The 21,175-nt window shown below is 45.5% G+C and overlaps 1 protein-coding gene across 4 annotated transcripts in view; it reads left to right on the forward strand.

The window, feature by feature from the left end:
* ABCC5 (ATP binding cassette subfamily C member 5) overlaps positions 1-21,175 on the forward strand; it is an 84,993-nt gene that overhangs the window by 37,922 nt on the left and 25,896 nt on the right. For all 4 annotated transcript variants that reach the window (XM_014846204.3, XM_070509330.1, XM_070509329.1 and 1 more), the window contains 10 exons: positions 1,525-1,881; positions 4,737-4,808; positions 7,015-7,139; positions 7,261-7,333; positions 9,353-9,556; positions 10,439-10,582; positions 17,201-17,303; positions 19,871-20,055; positions 20,453-20,599; positions 20,887-21,016. In XM_014846204.3, the coding sequence (XP_014701690.1) occupies positions 1,525-1,881; positions 4,737-4,808; positions 7,015-7,139; positions 7,261-7,333; positions 9,353-9,556; positions 10,439-10,582; positions 17,201-17,303; positions 19,871-20,055; positions 20,453-20,599; positions 20,887-21,016 (1,540 nt within the window). The remainder of the gene's footprint in view (positions 1-1,524; positions 1,882-4,736; positions 4,809-7,014; positions 7,140-7,260; positions 7,334-9,352; positions 9,557-10,438; positions 10,583-17,200; positions 17,304-19,870; positions 20,056-20,452; positions 20,600-20,886; positions 21,017-21,175) is intronic.

Here is a 21,175-nt window from a genome sequence, read left to right on the forward strand (position 1 = left end):
CCGGGCAGTGAAGTGAGGCCTAAACCCTCCCAGGAGGAAGGTGGGGCTGCAGGGAGCCCGTGGGAGCTGTTCAGACTAGAGGCACTAGCATCGTTTTTAATAGTCTGTTGAGGCCTAAAAGATCCTTTAAGTAACTTTTAGGGAAGAGAAATGATGGGAATGCTGTCAGCGTACGGTTTACTCTGTGAAGGTGGTCAGAATATTTGGCGTGTTATTCTTAGCTCTGTCTTCTCAGGGAGTGTCCGAATAAATGAAACCAGCAGCTGTTTTCAGAAAACTAACCCTAAGGTTGACCAAGAGTGAAGATTACCCAGGAGATTTAGAACCATGGTGCTTCTGGGAAGATGGGGAATTAGGAACGGATAGGACATGTGGTTACTTAAGGGAGGAAAAGAGCAAGCTTAGAAGTTTAGGATCTAGGAGAAAGGACTTGATCTTGGGGAAGAGGATTATATGCTACGTTTCATAGCACCTGCAAACTTTAAAATACTTGGGGGTTCTCAGTAACTAAGCAGAGTCCTGACCATAAAAGTCATCTTTTCTCTAAAGACTTTCTAATGTTATTTTATAAAGGTTTTATTTATTTTTTTTTATCATATTGGGAATCCAACTGGGATAGCGTTCTATAGAGAAGATCGCTGGTTTAAGAGAATTGTTAGAAGTGGGTTGAAAGTCACGGGCACATGTAAGTCCTGGACTGAGGTTTATTATGGTCAGTGTTTCAGATCTAATGTCAGAAACACTTAGCTTTTCAAGCATTCCATTTTCCTTCCCCTAACATAACTCAGTGGGACTCTAGGAATGAGTAGGGGGACAGAGTCTTGTTCTCTTTCCAAGGGTGTGTCTGAGGCAGATACCCTTCAATTCCATGCAAGTCCGTTCCTTTGGTTGTTTGAATCCTCCCAAGTTTCAAGGCGGGACTTGGAAGACGTGAGGACTTGTTGGCGAGATGTACTCTACCTCTGATGAAACCTTCGCTACTCTCTCTAATCCGAGCTAGCTAGGCCTCATCACAGTCTCGGCTCAGCCTCTCCCACCAGACCTGTGCTATGTTGAGCTGAGGGAAATGCACAGGCTTGGGGTTCTGCAGGAGTGGTCTGGAAGGGAAACAGAGGGATGAGGGTCTGTGTAGGAGAGCAGTGTGCCCCTTGGTTTTCCTGCTAGCATTTTACTACCTGTGACTCAGCGACTCCTGGGTAAGAACAAAGGGCTGCAGACCGGTGAACTCAGTGTCCTTTGGTCCACATTGGACTGGCGGAAAAGGAACAGGTAGTTTAGCGTGTAACTGCAAGTGCAGTGTTGGGCCATTGACAAGGCTCCTGTCCCTCCTGAGGGTGTCCCCACACCCCTGTGACCTCTCGATGGGCCTGAGGCTGGGCTACACTAATGAGCTGCCTTTTGCCCTTCAGCTTCCTTCCACTGTATAGCCTGATGTGTTTTGCTACGTGAGTGTACGCCCTAGGCTTGTCTCCCTGGTCTTGATCCAGTGTCTCATCTTTGCACCTCTCTCACAACTCCTATCAGAGTTTGTTTCTAATGGAAGAGGTTCACATGATAAAGAAAAAACCAGCCAGTCCTCACATCAAGATAGAGATGAAAAATGCCACCTTGGCATGGGACTTCTCCCACTCCAGTATCCAGAACTCACCCAAGCTGACCCCCAAAACGAAAAAAGACAAGAGGGCTGCCAGGGGCAAGAAAGAGAAGGTGAGGCAGCTGCAGCGCACTGAGCATCAGGCGGTGCTGGCAGAGCAGAAGGGACACCTCCTCCTGGACAGTGACGAGCGGCCCAGTCCTGAGGAGGAAGAGGGCAAGCATATCCACCTGGGCAACCTCCGCTTACAGAGGACACTGTACAACATCGACTTGGAAATCGAAGAGGTAAGCCCTCTGCCTCCCCGCCCTCTGCCTCCCCGCCCTCTGCCTGCACCCCGTCTGTCTACCGAGGCTCGGTTGTGGAAGAGGAGGCAGCCGGTGTTCCTTTTAGCAAAATACTTTGTGGCTGGAAGTGATTTTGAACTAAAGAGCAAATCTGGGCGGCTCCACCTCTAAAAGGAATATTTAGGCCTTTAACAATAGAACTTCGTAACAACTGATCCCATGAGATGCTCATTTTACAAGCGAGGCAGTGAAGCATTCAAGTGGATTTTCTGAGAGTTTGCCCTGAATAGATTTCTGGTTGTTAGAGTTGTATGTGAGCTGTAATAATCATTTCTGGTTGTTAAAACTCTGTGTGGGCTTCTCGTTACTGATAGGCTGTGCACAGCACAGAACCTGACACGTAATAGGTACTCTCAGTGCTGCTGTCATCGACAATTCTGTGGTAATTGTTTATTTTTAACGTGAGTAAAGGATCATTTTGGAATATGATGTCATGGCCCAGGTAGCACAGGACTAGAGTCTCTCAGAGGCCCTCCTGTAGAGTGGCTGGAACAGAGACTCCAGGTTCAAGGCTTCTAAGATACAGAATACGCCTGGGAACCAGCAGCGTGTTGAGGGCTGCATCATCCGGAGGGCCCCAGATGGATATGGATCCATTCATTCAACAGCCGTTTTTTGAGGGCCAGCTCTGTGCAGGCACTGTTCTAGGGCTGGGGATGTAGCAGGGAAAGACCAAACACAAAAATCCCTTTCACCCTGGAGCTTACATCCTAGTGGGCGAAGGCAGACAGTGAACAAGTAGGATCGGCATATTGTAGGTCAGATGGCGATGAGGGCTATGAAGAAAGGGGAAGGGAGCAGCGAGCAGGTGTGATTGCAATTTAAACAGGCTGCCTGAGGGAAGCCTCATTTAAAAAGGAGTGTTTGAGCGAAGATCTGAAGGGAGTGAGAGAGTGAGCCTGTGGGTGTCTGAGGGAAGAAGAGCATTCCAGGCGGAAGGAACAGCGCAAAGCTCCTGAGCCTGCGTTGTGCCTGCTACTGCCACAGAGTGAGCAACGTGGGGAATAGTAGATGCTGGGGGCAGAGAGGCATTTGGGTGGCAGAGCCCCTGTAATGACTTTGGCTTTACTCTGAATGGGAAGAGAAGTCGTTGGAGGGTTTGGAGCAGAAAAACGACATGAGATCTGACTTGAGAGAGTCACCCTGGCTTCTGGATTCAGAGGAGCATGCTGGGAAACAAGGAAGGAGGCAAGGAGAACAGTTAACCCAGGAGAAACCCAGGGTGTCTTGGACCAACGGTAGTGGTGAGAAAGGTTTATCTACATAACTGGAAGTAGGGAGTAGTGGGTTCTAATGCCGTGTGACTAGAGAGGCATGTTACACAGATCCAGAGCTAGACGGAAGAGAGAACGAAGCCCCCAGCTCTTTAGCGCTATAAGTGAGAGGGAGATGGTCCTGAGTGAGACCACCTGAGACAACTAGTATAGTTCATCACTGGAAGGCGCTCAAGTCAGGTTTTGACTTCAGTTAACTCATAACAACAGGCCTTGTATTTAATAATGATTATCTTGATTTTTAGGCAGCTCTACTACATTGCTACTCAGCTCTATTAGAGGATTATTCCTCATATTCAGCTGAAGTTTGCTCTTCTCCTATGTATGTGATGATCCTCATTCTGCCCTTGAGAGCCCACATTCCCGTGACAGACCTCTAGCTATTGAAGGGAGACACGGTAATGCTCCTAGCCCTCCTCTTTAGGGAGGGGCAGGGAAGTTAATGTTTGCCTGATGTCTTCTTGCCAAAGGCACTTACTTCATTGTTGGTGTCTCCTTTAGTCACCATTTAGTCATCATAACAGGAGTGGTCTCTGTGTAAACCTAACTGACCGGAACAGACATGGAACCTGTGACTTGGTCTCCTCATTACCAGCAGGCGGTAATCTTCCCAGCTCCTGGGCCGTGTCAAAACCTTTGTTTGTTTAACATACTTTTATTAAGTACCAGACCCCGTCCTTGTTCTACAAGGATGACTCCTTCCCTCAAGTTGCTCAAAGTCCAGTGAGAGAGAGAGAGAGACAGTATCAGTTTAAATAACAAGGCCAAGATCACACAGTTGGCAAATGCTAGTGGAGTTGGGATTCAAAGGCACATTGGCTGCGTCCAGAATCCATGCTCTTTCCACACTGCCACTCTTCATTCCTTCCTTCGCTGCGGGACTTGAGCCAGCACAGGGTTGGTAAACAAGTGGTAAACAAATCATCTGTTCTTGAAAGCTTTTACCACTTCCCATTGAGAACTCTTTATTTTGCCTGAGGATATTCAGTTTGTCACAGGCTTGGTTTTCTATTTTATGTGGGATTATGATATAAATCTTCCTCAGATTCTTGGAAATTTTTTGTAGAAAAATGGAAACAACAGTGCACATAGTTTTTATTGAAAACAATTTATAGACCCTGGAGAAAAAAGTCGTAGTAAAATAATTTTTAAGAGTCCTGCCTCTCTTCCAGAAACAACAGCAAAAATCGGCAGATAATCAGACAACGAGGGTTACTGACAAAGTAGAAAGGGGGCTAGGCCTTTCTATAAGTGATGTGGGATACTTAATGTGTGTGGCATATTTATTTTTCCAAAAGGCTTACACATCTGTTAGCTCACTGTATCCCCACAGAAACCCTATGGAGTAGGTTTCTGATGAGGGAGAAAACAGAGGTAAGTGTCTTGCCGGCTCATCAGGATGACAGTTCCCATATTATGGGCAGTTGTTAATGTGTTTTTCCTCAAAGAAATCAGAAGTCCCTAGAGATGAGTGGTCAGCAGTCTCTTAATGACCTTCCTCTCCCTATGTGCTTTGTCCAGGGTAAACTGGTTGGAATCTGTGGCAGTGTGGGCAGTGGAAAAACCTCTCTCATTTCAGCCATTTTAGGCCAGGTAAGATTTTGTTATTGTGCTTGGCATTTCCTGCTTCTTTCTCTGGGCTCTGCTTAGCAAGGGTCTCAGGAAAAATGAACTTATTTTCTGAAGAGAGACAGGAAAGGGAGAAACCAAATGAACCCTTAGTCTGCATCATGCAACCTCATTCCCACCCCTTCACAGCATTGTATCTGGAAGCGGGCTCAGTGGACACCTGATGAATGACTTGTTAATACCCAGCTGGAGTCATTTGTTTCTCATGCCTTCTTTTATTCAGCACATATTTATTGAGTGCCATAGGTGTGCCAGTGTGTTGGGAAATGTCAGAGATAAGAGATGAACAAGCTGCAGACTGCCAACAAACGGAAGAAGCGGGCTGACCAGCCTGACCTGCCTCCCTGTCAGAGAGACAGCTGTCACGATTTGATCTAGAAGCAAAGCCTCACTCCGTTTTCAGCCTAACCATAGAAAGAGCTATGCCCTCAAGGAGTTCACCGTCTAGCTGGAGAGCTAGACCTTCTAGACACCAAGCATTGCAGAAGGCGACGAGTGAAGAGTGTGCAGAGGGCACAGCAGCGGGCTGTCAGCGTTTACAGTGGGGGCAGAGAGGAGGGTCATCCAGCTAAGACCAATTATCTTTTAGTATGTTTTAGAACCAAATAATCAGGAAAAAAACAAAAACCCAAGGTACTTCCACCTGCTTTTCAACTTGAATTAATCTAGCTTGACTTAGATCGTTGAGATGAGGATAAACCTGAGATTATTCCTACCTCCTGATGGATGAAGTCCTCTGAATCATGTATCCATACCGAGGAAATTAAACAAACGGGAGAAGGGGTTGGGGAAGAGTGTTTTACAGCATCCAGGTTATGGGATATTTTGTCTTGTTCATCGTCACTGTCACAATTGGTAAGAGTTGTGGCTTTCCTCGAGACTGGTGGTGCCTGGGGTAGTCTGAGGAAGGCTGTGTTCAAATCATCTGGAGTGGCAGCCCCCCCTTCCTCTTTTACTTTATGAGATTCGTCGATGCTTGGGCCCTGCCATTGGTCTTTGTAAAAAGCCGAAAACCTGATTTCTGATAATCAGCTAGATTTAGGGGCCAGTGATGAGAGACAGGAGGAGTGAAGGGAGGGGGAGGGTTGAGTGGGCAATGGTTAAAATAGTTTTCAACTCAGGTTGAAAACTGAGTGGGTCTTTGCTTTTGGATCAAATCGTGACAGCCCCCTCTCTGCCAGAGAGGCTAGTAATGCTGGTCAACCGTGCTGCTTTAGAGTTTAACTCTGTTAGCAGTCTGCAGTGTGGGATGTTGGTGCTACAGCAGCCAGAAGAGTTGGGTTTCCACAGTAGAGCCTCCTTGGGTTTTTGAACACTTGAGTGTGTATCAGAGTGCTTACCAGTGTATGAGTATTTGGTCCCACTGTGTTACGGTCTGTGGCAGGTACACCTGTGCGTGTGCATTGTGCGTTATGGTGTTTGAGACGACAAGCTTGTATGTGCAAGTGCTACGTAGGCTGGTTGATGAAACTTTGTTTCAAGCTATAGCATTCCTAACCCAAGACACATGTCTACTATTGGTCCCAAAAGGAACCCTGAAAGAGGACAAAATGGATAAATCAATTCATATCAATCACTGCAACTGAAAACACAGTTCAAAGCATGTGGCTCATCATACAGTCACTTCATGTTGGAGGCGAGGGTCCGTCATCATTGTATGGATACTCTATAATATTAGTTGGCATCTAACTGGAATTTTTTTTCCCTTTGGTCCCCACTTTACAGAAGCACCTAGTCTAGCCAACAGCCTGGATTTATTCTGTAGATGAGTTGGCCTGCCCTCTTCTTGAGGCAGTGACTAGCTGTAAATCCGTTCAGCATCCTCCCCAGGGGAATTCTAAAAGGGCCTTCCGCTTGTGCTTCCCTTAATTAAAACAGTTTGCAATTAGGAAGAAAGGCTATAAAGTAGCTTATGGGTTGCTGGATGAAGTGTTTGTTCATTCAAGTCATGGGTTTCCTGGGCTCCCATCACACATAAGCAAGGAGAACTTTGATTTTCTTTGCGGCTGTAAGCTCTCTATGGGACAAAGGTGAAGTCTGGATTTGGGTCCAAAAAGCGTCCAAGGAAATTGCCAAAACTTTCAACTCTCTTGTGGAATGTGGGGGGTTCTGTTGTCTTAGGGTGATGATTTTGCATTATGATGCCATTGGATGGTGTCTGTCTCCCTAGATGACACTTCTAGAGGGCAGCATTGCAGTCAGTGGAACCTTCGCTTATGTGGCCCAGCAGGCCTGGATCCTCAATGCCACTCTGAGAGACAACATCCTCTTTGGGAAGGAATTTGATGAAGAAAGGCAAGGAATGTTTGGTTTCTGTCATGCTTTCCATCTTGGCCGTGTGAGACGCAAGGCAACCCAAGTCAACAGGCTCTGCTCCAACCCTGTCCCTGATGTTAGGTCTCTTTGTCTCCTTCAGATACAACTCTGTGCTAAACAGCTGCTGCCTAAGGCCTGACCTGGCCATTCTTCCCAACAGTGACCTGACTGAGGTAGGATCCTTCTGCCCGTGATGGGGCAGTGTGTTTAGCAGAGAAGATTCTGGAAGATGGGTGGCAGGGCTATGCCAGAGCCACCTCCTAGGAGTGCATCTGAAATGTGTGGGAGAAGAACCTCCACAGGCAGTTTTACTTTTATTGGTACTTTACATTAGGAAAGCATTTGTTCCTTAGGGCAGAGAATCAACACCACCTGTTTTAACATATAAATATTTTATTTATATATTATACATATATAAAAATATGTATTTTTATATATTATATAAAGTATATAAAATATATGTAAATCAATATAATATATAAAATATATATAAATAAATAAGCATATAAATATTTCATATGTCGTGTAGATTTTAAACAAAATCCTGTTGTTGGTTCAGGGTTAATATTTTCTACACTATTCATTTTTAAAACCCTCAGTCAAGCATGTGCATGTTGAGCTTTCTCCCTGAACTTTATTCTGCCAACCTGCTTACTCAGATACAGTCTGTAGAGAGCCCTCTTGCATTGGGAAGAAAGAGGCTTTAGAACAAATCCATCTTTCTTTGGTTCTCTGCCCTGGAGCCATTTCCGAAGGCGTGTCTTTGGAACTCCTCTGTGCTCTTCAGTGTTGATACATGTCTCCCATGACCTGCCCCGGAGGTCTCTGGGGCTGGCACTTATTCAGCTGACTTCAGTTAAATCTCTCAAACCAGACTTGGTGAATGGTTTAATTCTCTGGTTCTTAAATTGTGGTCAAAGATAGCAGATCAGCAGCCTTAGTGTCACTGGGAACTTGTTAGAAATGCAAATTCTTAGGCCCCACCCCAGACCTAGTGCATCAGAAGCTGTTGGGGTGGGGCCCAGCAATCTGTTTTAACAAGCCCTGCAGATAATTCTGATACAAGCTCCAGTTTGAAAACCTCTGAATTAATTGAATGTTTTTTAAAAATACAGAGCCAGTTACCATTTGACAATCGATTTATTCATTTGTTCATTTAGTAACATTTATCAGGTACTTGTTATGTGCCAGCCACAGAAACTGCCAGGCACTGGAAATACAAATGAATAGGACAATGATTGATGCCCCAAAAAGCTTACAATTGAGGGGCTGGCCTAGTGGCACAGCAGCTAAGTTCATGCGCTCTGCTTCGGTGGCCTGGGGTTCACTGGTTTGGATCCCGGGCGCGGACCTACACACTACTTATCAAGTCATGCTGTGGCTTGTGACGTCCCACATATAAAGACAAAAATTAGAGGAAGATGGGCACAGATGTTAGCTCAGGGCCAATCTTCCTCAGCAAAAAATCAGGAGGATTGGTGGTGGATATTAGCTCAGGGCTAATCTTCCTCAAATAGAAAAAAAACCCCTTACAGTTGAGAGGATGAGACCCCCAAACATATATGCACAAAATAAGCTGATGAAAAAGAGTGCCTTATCTTTTGGGTGTTAGTGGAGAAGATGGTGGGGGAGGTTTCTCAGATGACGGGATGCCAGAACTGAGCGGATACAGTACAGGAGAAGCATGACAGTAGTCTTGTGTGTTTATAATAGACACACACTTTAAAATGGCTTTGATCCCATGGGTGGTAGGGGGATTGGCAGTGGAGGTTGAGACCTGCTGGGGAGCCAGGGGGCAAAGGGCCTGTTTTGTACACCATATTTGGGTGTTTCGATTCTATCCTTTAGGGCTCTTGAAGAGCTTTAAGCAAGGATGAGACATGGTCAGCTTCGTGTTTTGGGAAGATCTTTCTGCCTGTGGAGAGTGGATTAGAATGGGGTGTGCAGGGGGAGTGGGAAGGCCAGATATAGGCTTGATTAATAACCAGATGGTTGTGGGAGAGGAGGAGGTGACTGGGCTGACTCTCCTAGTTCCCATGTGGGCCCTGGAGGATCACAGAGGCCATTCATGCAGGTGGGGAATTCAAGTAGAAGGAGCCAGTTTGGGTGGAGGAGAGGAGAGGTGACTGGGGTAATCACTAAGGTTCTGGACTTGAGCTGGAGGCTTCACTGTGCTTTCTGGGCCCTCGTAGATTGGCGAGCGAGGAGCCAACCTGAGTGGTGGGCAGCGCCAGAGGATCAGCCTTGCCCGGGCCTTGTATAGCGACCGGGACATCTACATCCTGGATGACCCCCTCAGTGCCTTAGATGCCCACGTGGGCAACCACATCTTCAACAGTGCTATCCAGAAGCACCTCAAGTCCAAGACGGTTCTGTTTGTTACCCACCAGTTACAGGTATGGTGCTTTCTTCCCCAGGCTGCCTACCTTGACTTGGGAAACCAGAAACAGGGAAGTGGGCTTGGTCCAGGTACCTTCACGGGGCTCCATAGAGGTTCCTGGAATCATCAGTGTTCATTTCCTCAGCAAACAGCCCCCTGGCCCGTTATACAAATAAAGCTTGTTGTACCAATGTACCAGATGGCCATCTGAATCAGAGATCCTTGGAGCATGTTAGCTTTGCATATAAATCAGTAAGTAAAAGGGCTGAGAGGAGTAGGCTGAAAGTGGAGTTTGAGTATGAGATGGTTTGGAAAGAACCGTGTTAATATCTATATGGAAGTGGGAACTGTTTAGGGAAAACAAGCTCTTCTCCCTCTGTCATTCCATGACTAGCAGACACTTGGTAGAGCAGCTCAAGGATGTTGCCATCTGCTTCACATATGTTGTCAAGTTTAGGGGGCTAAGCCTCCATTCTACTACAGAAGGTCTGTAATTATGTGTATTTCTGAGTGCAATGAAAGGGCGTGAAGTGTAATGCAAGGCTCATGTGACTCCATCAGCAGATTTATGTCAAAAACTGCAGGAACTGCTCTTTGAAATACTTCTCAAGGGACAATAAACTAAAGCGGGGGTTCTCAGTCTTGGCACTGTTGACATTTGGGGCCAGATAGCTCTTCATTGTCGGGGGCTATCCTGTGCCTTCCTGGCCTCCATCCACTAGATAGTAGTGGTACCTCTTCCCCAAATTGTAACAACCAAAAAGATCTCCAGTTATTGCCAGATGTCCCCTGGGAGGCCAATCGCATCCACATGAGAACCACTGAGCTAAGGTATGGGTGTTTGGATGTATTTGCACAAATATCAGCAACACTACGTTGTCCCTGCCTTTGTTTCCAGTACCTGGCTGATTGTGATGAAGTCATCTTCATGAAAGAAGGCTGTATCACAGAAAGAGGCACCCATGAGGAACTGATGAATCTCAATGGTGATTATGCTACCATTTTCAATAACCTGTTGCTGGGAGAGACACCCCCAGTTGAGGTAAGATTCATGTGGTGTTTGTGTGCATCTTCTCCTTTCTAGCAAGGGAGACATGACTGTAAGTGAGTGGTGGAGACATCTCAGCTGAACTCAGTGTCTGGGTCTTATTGGCAGGGGCCCTATTTTCTGGTGACCAGACTGCTGTGTTTTAGTTCACATACTATGGGGCTGGTCTTCTGTCACTGAGAACTTATTAATAAGGCAATGACTGGGAGAAGGATACGGGCTCAGTATGTGCTGCTGTGCAGTCATAGCGTAGTCTCAAGAACTTCAAGGGGCCGGCCTGTGGCATCGTCATTGGGTTCACGCACTCCGCTTTGGTGGCCCAGGGTTCATGGGTTCGCATCTCAGGTACAGACCTATACACTGCTCATTGGGCCATGCTGTGGCGGCATCCCACAAACAAAGTAGAGGAAGATTGGCACAGATTTTAGCTCAGCAACAATCTTCCTCAAGCAAAAAGAGGAAGATTGGCAACAGATGTTAGCTCAAGGCCAATCTTTCTCATCCAAAAAATAATTAATTAATTAAAAACTTCAATCCTGATTGAAGCATTATGAAGCTGCTTTCTTAATAAACAAGTGAGTAAGGAGCCAAGGAAGAGAAATCAAATATTGCATACATTTGAAAATGATCCATGGTATCCTGACTGCTGACTTGGCACTCATCAGCTAACACCCACTGTGTCCCAATTACTGGATTAGGCATTTTATAGAAGTCATCCTGTTTAGTCATTTTAACAGAGCTGTGTGGCAAAATGTGATTATCCCCCACTTCTGCAGCTGAGGAAACGGAAGCTCAGAAAAGTTAAGCAGCTTGCTAACGAGGGCAGTTTGACTCCAAATCACTCTTTCTGCCGTGCTGCCCTGCCTCTTGTGACAACACAGAAAGATGGCGGCTTTCCACAGGTTCACTCTGGGCTCCGAGTTGGTCAAATGCCAGGGTGTACTTAGTTGGAGCCAAAGGAGTTGTTTTTCCTGCTTGCCAACCTGCTCTCATATTGAACTCCTCATTCTGTGGTTACCTGGGGTCCTGGGGGTGTGCTCAGTTTGGGCTAAAAGCTACTTCTAAGCTACCAGGTCATTTTGATGTCTGAGAAAGATAAAAGCAGAAAGTTAGTGAGACCTTTTCTGGGAGTCTTATTTCAGTCTTTGGGTGTCATCCTGTTTGATTTCAGGTACAGTACAACTGACTGTTCATGACTGATGTGTTTTAGGCCTTTTGCTATAACTCAGACATTCCAGTTGTCATAAGTAACTTCCACAGAAAAAAACGGATCCAGGTTTGGATTCAGGATCTCTCCCTATGACTCTCAGTGTACTTTGGACTCTTCAGATTATTTCCTCCTCACTGTAGACGTGGAGGGGAAACTGAGAGGGGAGAGAAGCTAAAATATGAAATGTCCAAGGAGCAGAAGAATATTAAGAGTCTGTGTGTTGTCATGGAGGAGCATGTCTTCAGTATGTCACTTAACTTTCCTGAGCCTCAGTTTCCTCATCTTAAAAATGGGGATGCCACTTGCCTCTTAGAGTTGTTGCATCAATTAAGTGAAATAATACGTGATGTTCTTACTCTAGTAAGTGGTCAGCAAATGATAATTTTCTCTTTAGACAGTGCATTTGTTCATACACTGCAGTAAATATAAAATTTAGAGCCCTATCCGGGTTCTGGTTCAAGATGGCGACATAGGAAGATCTTGAACTCAGCTCCTCCCACAGACACACTGAGTCCGCAGCTACATATGGAACAGTTTCCTCTTTAAAAAACCTAAAACCTGATTGAGTGACAACTAAACACTGGGCGAACGAGAAGAAAACCACGTCGAAGCGGGTAGGAGAGGCTGGGACACGGTCTCGCCGTAAACCCCACCCCCAGGATGGTGACCCACACTGGGCGGGAAGTCAAAACCTGGAACTTCTCCCTGAGGAGCAAGGGATTCGAACCCACATTGAGCATCCCAACCTTTAAGACATACACTTGAGAGATGAGCCCCTAAAACATCTAACTTTGAAAACCAACAGGGCTCACGTCCTGAGACTCACAAGACTGGGGCGATCTGAAAAACTGCTCTTAAAGGGCTCATGTGCTTGGACTCACCCACCCCAAGGCCCAGCCCAGCGGCAGCCGATTGCAACCAGACTTAGAGCGAAGGAGACTCACCTGCTTATATTAAAGCATCGGCCTGAGGGGCAGGCATTTTATGTAACACACGTCTAGAAGCCTGCTGGAACACTCTCCAGGAATGGAAAGTGACAGGCACCATCTTCACGCTCTCCCTTTGCCGTGTTCCAGAGCATCAGTGTCTCCTGGAGGGGAACTTTTACAGGCATCTAGTGCCCCGATTTCTGCGGCTACCACCTGGAGGATGCCTCTTGATCACCTGGCTCTGGAGGCCGGGGCAGCTTGCACTCTTGGTCCTATGGTACTGTAATAATCAGTGTCTGGCACCCTAATTTTTGTGACTGCTGCTAGGGGACATCTCTACATCGCCTGACTCTGGTGGCCAGTGGGGCTTGCTTGTGGGTCCCACAGGACTATAACCAACTGAGAAGGATTTCTTCAACAGCTGCTACCCCCTGGGGCACAGCAAGCTGCAACAGACTCAGGAGCTTGGTCTTTCTGTGAAGGAAGCCTATTAGCTTAATCATCATGACTGCAGCCTAATTGAACTAATTAAACATGCTTGGCCTGGAGCTTTGGCCTGAGGGGCAGGCTTCAGGTTTGGCACACAATAGTGACCTACAGAGCTGCTCTCAAGGACTGTAGGCTGGGGACGCCATCTTGGTGCTCTCCCTCTGTCTTGCTCCAGCTCGCCAGTATCAACCAGAAAAGAGTGTATGCACTTGTCTGGAGTCCTGACTTTTGCAACTGCTGCCCAGGGGACACCTTCAGATCACCTGGCCCTAGTGGCCAGCGGGCTTTATGCTTGTAGTCCCACAGGACTGTATATACTTGCATACTTCTAAAAGCTGATGCCTAAGGATAAACAAATTCACTAAAGTTGCAGGATTCAAAATCAATACACAAAATTTTGTTGTGTTTCTATATACTAATAATAAACTTTCAGAAAGAGAGATTAAGAAAACAATCCTATTTACAATGGCATCAAAAAGAATAAAATACCTAGGAATAGGTTGGTGTCAAGAGGGCGGCGTAGGCGGACTCTGAACTCACCTCCTCCCACTAACATAACCAAGTTACAACTATTCTTGGAAAAATTACCCTTGAGAGAGAACTGAAAAGTGGATAAAAAGAACCCCCGCAACCACGGACTGCCCTGACTGAGGTGGAATAGGCAGAAATTCCTTTCTATTCGTTTCTCTTAAACAGGGACCCCCAAAATATATATGCTTCAGACTTACAAAACCTACGTGTGCTGCCGGGTCAGAAGAGAACTTTTCCAGAAGAATACAGGCCTCAAAGTCCCAGAGAGGCTTGCAGACCATTTTGTGATTCCTAAATTCTCTAATTTCTGCTTCTGGCCATAGTTTTGGGAGGACACTGACCCCTTCTCATGGGCCTCTCTGGCTATTTGGAGGCCCTGGAAGGCACTTCTAAGTTAGTGGGCCCTCACCACTGGTGTTCACCAAAGACAGCCATATTCCATATGAAAGGGGGTGTGTGTGAAAGTGATGCCGCAGACTCTATGCAAGATATCAGAGAGGCACTTCAGCTAAGCAGCAAATAAACTTAACCCAGATGTCAAAAAAAAAAAAAAAACAAAAACCTAGGAATAAATTTAACCAGGGAGGTAAAAGACCTCTATATTGAAAACTGCAAGACATTAAAGAAAGAAATTGAAGAAGACATAAATAAATGGAAAGATATTCTATGCTCATGGATTAGAAGAATTAATATTGCTAAAATGTCCATACTACCCAAAGCAGTATATAGATTCAGTGCAATCCCTATCAAAATTCCAATGGCATTTTTCACAGAACTAGAACAAATAATCCTCAAATTTGTTATGCAACCATAAAAGACCCTAGATAGCCAAAGCAGTCTTGAGAAAGAAGAACAAAGCTGGATATAGCACGCTACTGATGTCAAACTATATTAGAAAACTACAGTAATTGAAATAGTATAGCGTTGGCATCAAAACAGATACATAGATCAATGGAACAGAATAGTGAGTCCAGAAATAAACCCCTCGTCAATTAATTTACAACAAAGGAGCCAAGAATATACAAGAAAGAAGAGAAAGGATAGGGAAAGGACAGTCTCTTCAATAAATGGTGTCAGGAAAATTAGATAGTCACATGCAAAAGAATGAAACTAGACCACTATCTTACATCACACACACAAATTAACTCAAAATGGATTAAAGACTTGAGAATAAGACCTGAAACCAGAAAACTCCAGAAGAAAATATGGTTGGTAAGCTCTTTGACATAGGTCTTGGCAATGATTTTTTCAATCTGACACCAAAAGCAAAAATAAACAAGCGGGACTACATCAAACTAAAAAGCTTCTGCACAGGAAAGGAAACCATCAACAAAAAGAAAATGCAATCTACTGAATGGGAGAAAATATTTTGCAAATCATATATCTGATAAGGAGCTAATATCCAAAATATATAAAGAACTCATAAAACTCAATAGCAAAAAAATCAGAAGATTTGAATAGACATTTTTCCAAAAAAGACATACAGATGGCCAACAGGTACATGAAAATCATTAATCATCAGAGAAATGCAAATCAAAACCACACTGAGATATCACCTCACACCTGTTAGAATGGCTCTTATCAAAAAGACAAGAAATAAGTGTTGGTGAAGATGTGGAGAAAAGGGAACCCTTGTGCACTGTTGGTAGGAATGTAAATTGGTTCAGTCACTATGGAAGACAGTATGGAGGTTCCTCAAAAAATTAAAAATAGAACTACCATATGATCCAATAATTCCACTTCTGGGTATTTATCCAAAGAAAATGAATACTAACTTGAAAAGATATATGCACCCGCATGTTCATTTCAGCATTATTTATAATAGCCATGGAAACAACCTAAGTGTCTATCAATGGATAAATGAACAAAGAAAATGTGATACACAAACACACACACGTACACACAGACAACAGAATATTATTCAGCCACAAAAGAGAATGAAATCTTGCTATTTGCAACAACATGGATGGACCTCGAGAACATTATGCTAATTGAAACAAGTCAGATAGAGAAAAACAATTGCCATATTATCTCTTACATGTGGAATCTAAAAATAAATAAATTTTTTTAAAAAGCCTAACTCATAGATCCAGAGAATAGCTTGGTGGTTGCCAGAGGCAGGGGGTGGAAGGTGGGAGAAATGGATGAACTGGTTTTGTTTTTTGTTTTACTTAATTTTAAAAAAAAATTAGAGGCCTATCTTACGTTCCAGATGTGGCTCTAAGTTTTATATTATTTTCTGATTTTTTTCACCATCGATTTAAAAAGGCTAGTGGAGGGGGCCGGCCCCGCGGCCGAGTGGTTAAGTTCGCGCACTCTGCTTCAGTGGTCCAGGGTTTCGCTGGTTCGGATCCTGGGCGCAGACATGGCACCGCTTTTCAAGCCATGCTGAGGCGGCCTCCCACATGCCGTAACTAGAAGGACCCACAACTAAAAATACACAACTATGTACCAGGGGGCTTTGGGGAGAAAAAGGAAAAAAATAAAATCTTTAAAAAGTCTAGTGGAGAGCAAAGTGGGGTCATGAGGCTAACCATGACATACAATTAAACATAGGAAATTCTCTTAATATAGTTTACTATGTAAAGATATAAGAGGAATTTGGAAAGGAGAGCTTAAGTCATTTCTATTTTCTCAGGTTCAGTTTGGTGAAAGTTTATTAATTCCCTGTGTGCCCTGTTCTGGGCAGTCTGGGTGCTAGGCCCTGTGTCGGTTATAACCATGCATGACATCATTTCTGTCCTTGATGGACTCGGTCTCCTAGGGAAGCCCAGTGCTCTATGCTCTTACAGGGGCGCTGTACACAAAGTCGCATTTACAGCACTGTGCTGTTTCAGAGTACTAACCAAGTGCCTGGGAGAACAGGGGAGGGGTCAGCCTTATTCTAGAGGAGTCTGAGTTGCCTTAGGAAGGATGTAAGATTTGAATCCCTCTGAATGAGGACAACTGTGACTGAGTTGGGACTAGGGGAGGGGTATTTCAAGTGAAAAACACAGGAATGGGAGAGGAACTTGCAGAATTAGGCTAGGGCCAGAATGTGGAGGTCTTGCAAAAGCAGGCTGAGAGGTTTGAGTTTATCCTGTGGTAGCAGTGGGAAATGATCAGATCTATGATTTGCTTAGTGATGTGGGGATCGGAGAAGGGAGGAATGGAAGTGATCCCAGCCGTAATACTTTGGTCAAGTCGGGGTGGATGAGAACAGCCTAAGGGCTACTGTGTTTGGAGTTTAGGTCTTTAGAGAGAGCAGTATCAATGGAATAACAGGGTAGGAACCCAGATCTCAAAGATTTAAGGAGTTGAGGAAGTACAAGAAATGAGTATAGGTGACCCTTTCAAGAAGTCGCATGTCTCTCTTTTCAGTAATAGCAGCTCGATAGATGATTCTCTAATATTTCCTTTGGACATTTGTCTGAATGGCTGTATCGTGACTAGAGACACTTTTTTTTTAATTAGATTAATTCAAAAAAGGAAACTAGTGGTTCACAGAAGAAAACACAAGAGAAGGGTCCTAAAACAGGATCAGTAAAGAAAGAGAAAGCAGTGAAGCCAGAGGAAGGTAAGGACCTTTTTTGAGATTTTAGACTTGTCATTAAAGTTTATCAGTAATTATGCCATGCGGTAATTCATGATGTTTGATAGCATTGTGTGTTGTAGAGTACCTGGCCTTATATTTCTGAGATAACAAAATTCTTGTATAATATTAGGAGACCGTGAGGCACCTTCTGTTTGCTTAAACAGACCAAGGCAATAAGAATGACCTTTCATCTTTCCCGAGGAGGCCATCTCTTCCTCTGTGGGGTGGGGTCAGGTGTAGGTAGTCATAACTGAGTCATGTTGAGTAAGGAAACATTGAATGGTGGGTAGAGATGTCCCCGTCCTTCCTATGACTCAACCCTGCTCTTTAAAAGCCAGTGCCAACCAGGACAGAGGTGTTGGGCTCCAAGAAGGCCCACGCCCTCCGTCACTCCTGTTAGAAGGATACACCCCTTGGCTTGTCCTGATGAGACCGCAGCAGGCCTGTGGTGAGGAGTTACAGCTAGGGGTTTTCCTGCTTGACTTTCCTTATCCAGAGTCCTTGGTCCTGCTTTTTAACCCTTTGTCTTATTACCTGGAACAAATCTTGGGAGTCAGAAAAGCTATTTTCAATACCTTAAGTATTTTCACCTTTGTGAATTTTAAGCTGCATATCAGTTGACCAAACAAAAAGAGAGAGAGAATGCAGTCCTGTTTGGAAGCTCTCTTTCTGTTGTGTCCCCTCCTCACTTGACTTTCTCTTTTTACTGTAGTTGACATACAACATTATATTAGTTTCAGGCGCCCTCACCTGACGTTTTGAATCCAGGACTTTCCTGGGTTTCCCACTGCTTTGGAGATGGGCCTGTTTTCACTTCCTTGTTCTTAAAACTGCAGCAGAGGGGGCCGGCCCCATGGAGAGTGGTTGGGTTCGCGCACTCAGCTTTGGCGGCCCAGGGTTTTGCCGGTTTGGATCCTGGGTGCAGACGTGGCACTGCTCATCAGGCCACGCTGAGGCTGCGTGCCGCATGCCACAACTAGAAGGACCCACAACTGAAAATACACAGCTGTGTATCAGGGGGGCTTAGGGGAGAAAAAGGAAAAATAAAATCTTTAAAAACTGCAGCAGAAGTTCAGAATTAGGAGTTGACCTCCTGATTTACCACTCCCTGCCTCTTTTCTTTCTTTTGATAAGCCACATGTGAGATTTTGACTTCGGGTATGATTTCAGATAACCTGACTCTCACAGCCCACAAAATAAACACAGCACAGAAGGCTGAGACATCTGTCAGTCCCTGCCACAGGCAGTACGAAAAAACAGACTATCCTTAGGAAACATTTGTTCTCATCTACATAGCCACTAACCTGGAGACTCATAATTCTTAAAGTGCTCATGGTGTGTGTGGCTTGTTCCAAGATAATTAAACATCATATGTGATGAAGAGGCAGAGGCTTCTGGTAGGGCTGTTTCTCTGTAGTCTCGCATCAGCACCAGTCATCTGACCACCCCAGGGAGCCCCGAGGAGATATCCCTGAATTTTCTGTCTCTTCCTCCCGCCAATCACCATGCCCTGCTGAACTTACCTCCTGAAATTCCATCTCCATTGCCATGACCCTGGTTCTGGCCTTTGTCATCTCTTACCTAGAGTGTTACAGCTGCCTCCTTTTAAATCTGTCCTCCACCAAGACAGCTGAGGGATCTAGTTAAAAATAGGAGACCAGCCAACCCACTTTCCTACATGAAGCCTTTCAGTGACCTCCTATTTTCAAAGCCGTGTTTTCTAACCTTTTTCCTGATATGGCACATATAGAAAATGCCATTATTTGTCTGGGACACTGGGATGCATGGAAGGGGCTGATCGCTGCCAGAGGTGGCTGGTCTGGCCATCCCAGGCCCACCTAATAGGGCTGGGGAGGCAAAGCTCCACACACACCTGTAGCCCATTCTCTTGAGGAGTTCTTGTCTGAAGGATAAAGTTCAAATGCCTTCACCCTCTGACCACAGCCTGCTTATCCACTCTTCCTGTGCATGTAATGTCCTAACCATGCTAAACTGTCTGTACTTACTGTTCTGCTGTTTCCCACCTCTGTGCCGGTGCTCGTGTATTTCCTCTGCCCCTACTGTTTCCCCACTTGGCCGACTTTGGCTTCCCATCAAGATGCAGTGTAGACTGCACAGAAAGTCTTCCCAGGAACCTCCCTGCTAACCACCCCACAGCTCCTCCAAGGAGGGTAGGAACACCTCCTGGGTGTCCCCCTGCTGCCCTGAATAGAGCTGTGGGACTGCATTTAGCACACTTTACTATAATTGCGTGTTTGTTTATCTGTCTGTCCTACTAGACTGTGGAGGGATCCTCAGCCAGATTCCGAGGGCAGGGACCTCATCTTAATCCTCTTTACTGCTCCAGGGCCTCTTCCTGGTCTTGGTTTGTAGTAGGTGATTAATAAATATTAAAAGGATGAACAAAAGCTTCTGATGAAGAGGAAATAATGCTAATCTAGGCCCTGTGAAACTATGGGCTCTCTTTGATTCTGCTATTCTGTAGGTGACTTAGTTTTGGAAAAGTAGCCTTTTCTTTCTCAGTTTGTGTTTCTTTTTTTCTTACCTAGGGCAGCTCGTGCAACTGGAAGAGAAGGGGCAGGGCTCAGTGCCCTGGTCTGTATACGGTGTCTACATCCGGGCTGCTGGGGGCCCCTTGGCCTTTCTAGTCATAATATCCCTTTTCATGCTGAACGTGGGCAGCACCGCCTTCAGCAACTGGTGGTTGAGTTACTGGATCAAGCAAGGAAGTGGGGTAAGGTTACTCATTTCAAGGGAAAATTATATGTCTAAGAATATGGCCATCTCTCTGTATTCCCTGGCGATTATTAGGGAAATGGCTCTAGTTTTCAGTTAAAAGAAGCAATGAACAAGGATTACCTAGGATAGAAAGACCCATCCCTAATGTAACCTCACAAGATGGTTGCTCCTGTACCAACTCACGGGGCCGTGGAGCTTATCAGTAGCACACCTGTAGCTGTTGGCCCTCATCCATTAGAAAAGAGAGAAGAAGGGGACAAAGCCTGCCTTGTGTTTGCCACAACCAGGTCCCAGAGTCATTATCCTGAGTCCTCCCTGAGCTGAGAACGGCCCTAAGGAGGGGTTCTCAGCAGTCCTTAGAATCTTCCTCATAGAGCCTTGCCTCCAAACAGAACACCACAGTGATGCAAGGGAACAAGACCTCTGTGAGCAGCAGCATGAAGGACAATCCTCTCATGCAGTACTATGCCAGCATCTACGCCCTCTCCATGGCCGTCATGCTGATCCTGAAAGCCGTTCGAGGAGTGGTCTTCGTCAAGGTAGGCAGTGGTGGCCTCCGCTCCTCCTTTCCTTGGTGACTGTGTGGTCAGGCTTCGGCATGGCATCTCAGGTTTATTCTGAGGAAGGGAGCTCCTTTGAAGTAGGGTGGCCCCGGTTGAAATGACCTGTAGCCCATTAACCTCAGCCTTTTCTTATTAGTCACCTCCTTCCTCCATGGCCTTTGCCCTTCTCCAGCTTTGGGAGTGGATGTCCTGTGGAGCAGGAACTAAGCCTGCCTGAGTCACCGAGTCCCTGGACCCTGATCACTTTGTGCTCTGCTCCTTAGGGCACACTGCGAGCCTCCTCCCGGCTCCATGATGAGCTTTTCCGAAGGATCCTTCGAAGCCCTATGAAGTTTTTTGACACTACCCCCACGGGGAGGATTCTCAACAGGTTTTCCAGAGACATGGATGAAGGTATTTCTCACCACTTCTTCCTGTTCTTCTCTGGAGCACAAGCTGGAGCTCACTGTGCTCGCCAGCCTTCTAGATGACTTGCTAGATGTGCAGGTCTCTCCAGCTTTAGATTCTGAGAGAACAACCGCTGCTGGTGTTCACCCCAGGAACATTATAGTT

Source organism: Equus asinus, chromosome 5, assembly GCF_041296235.1.
Source record: "Equus asinus isolate D_3611 breed Donkey chromosome 5, EquAss-T2T_v2, whole genome shotgun sequence".
Lineage (NCBI taxonomy): Eukaryota > Metazoa > Chordata > Mammalia > Perissodactyla > Equidae > Equus > Equus asinus.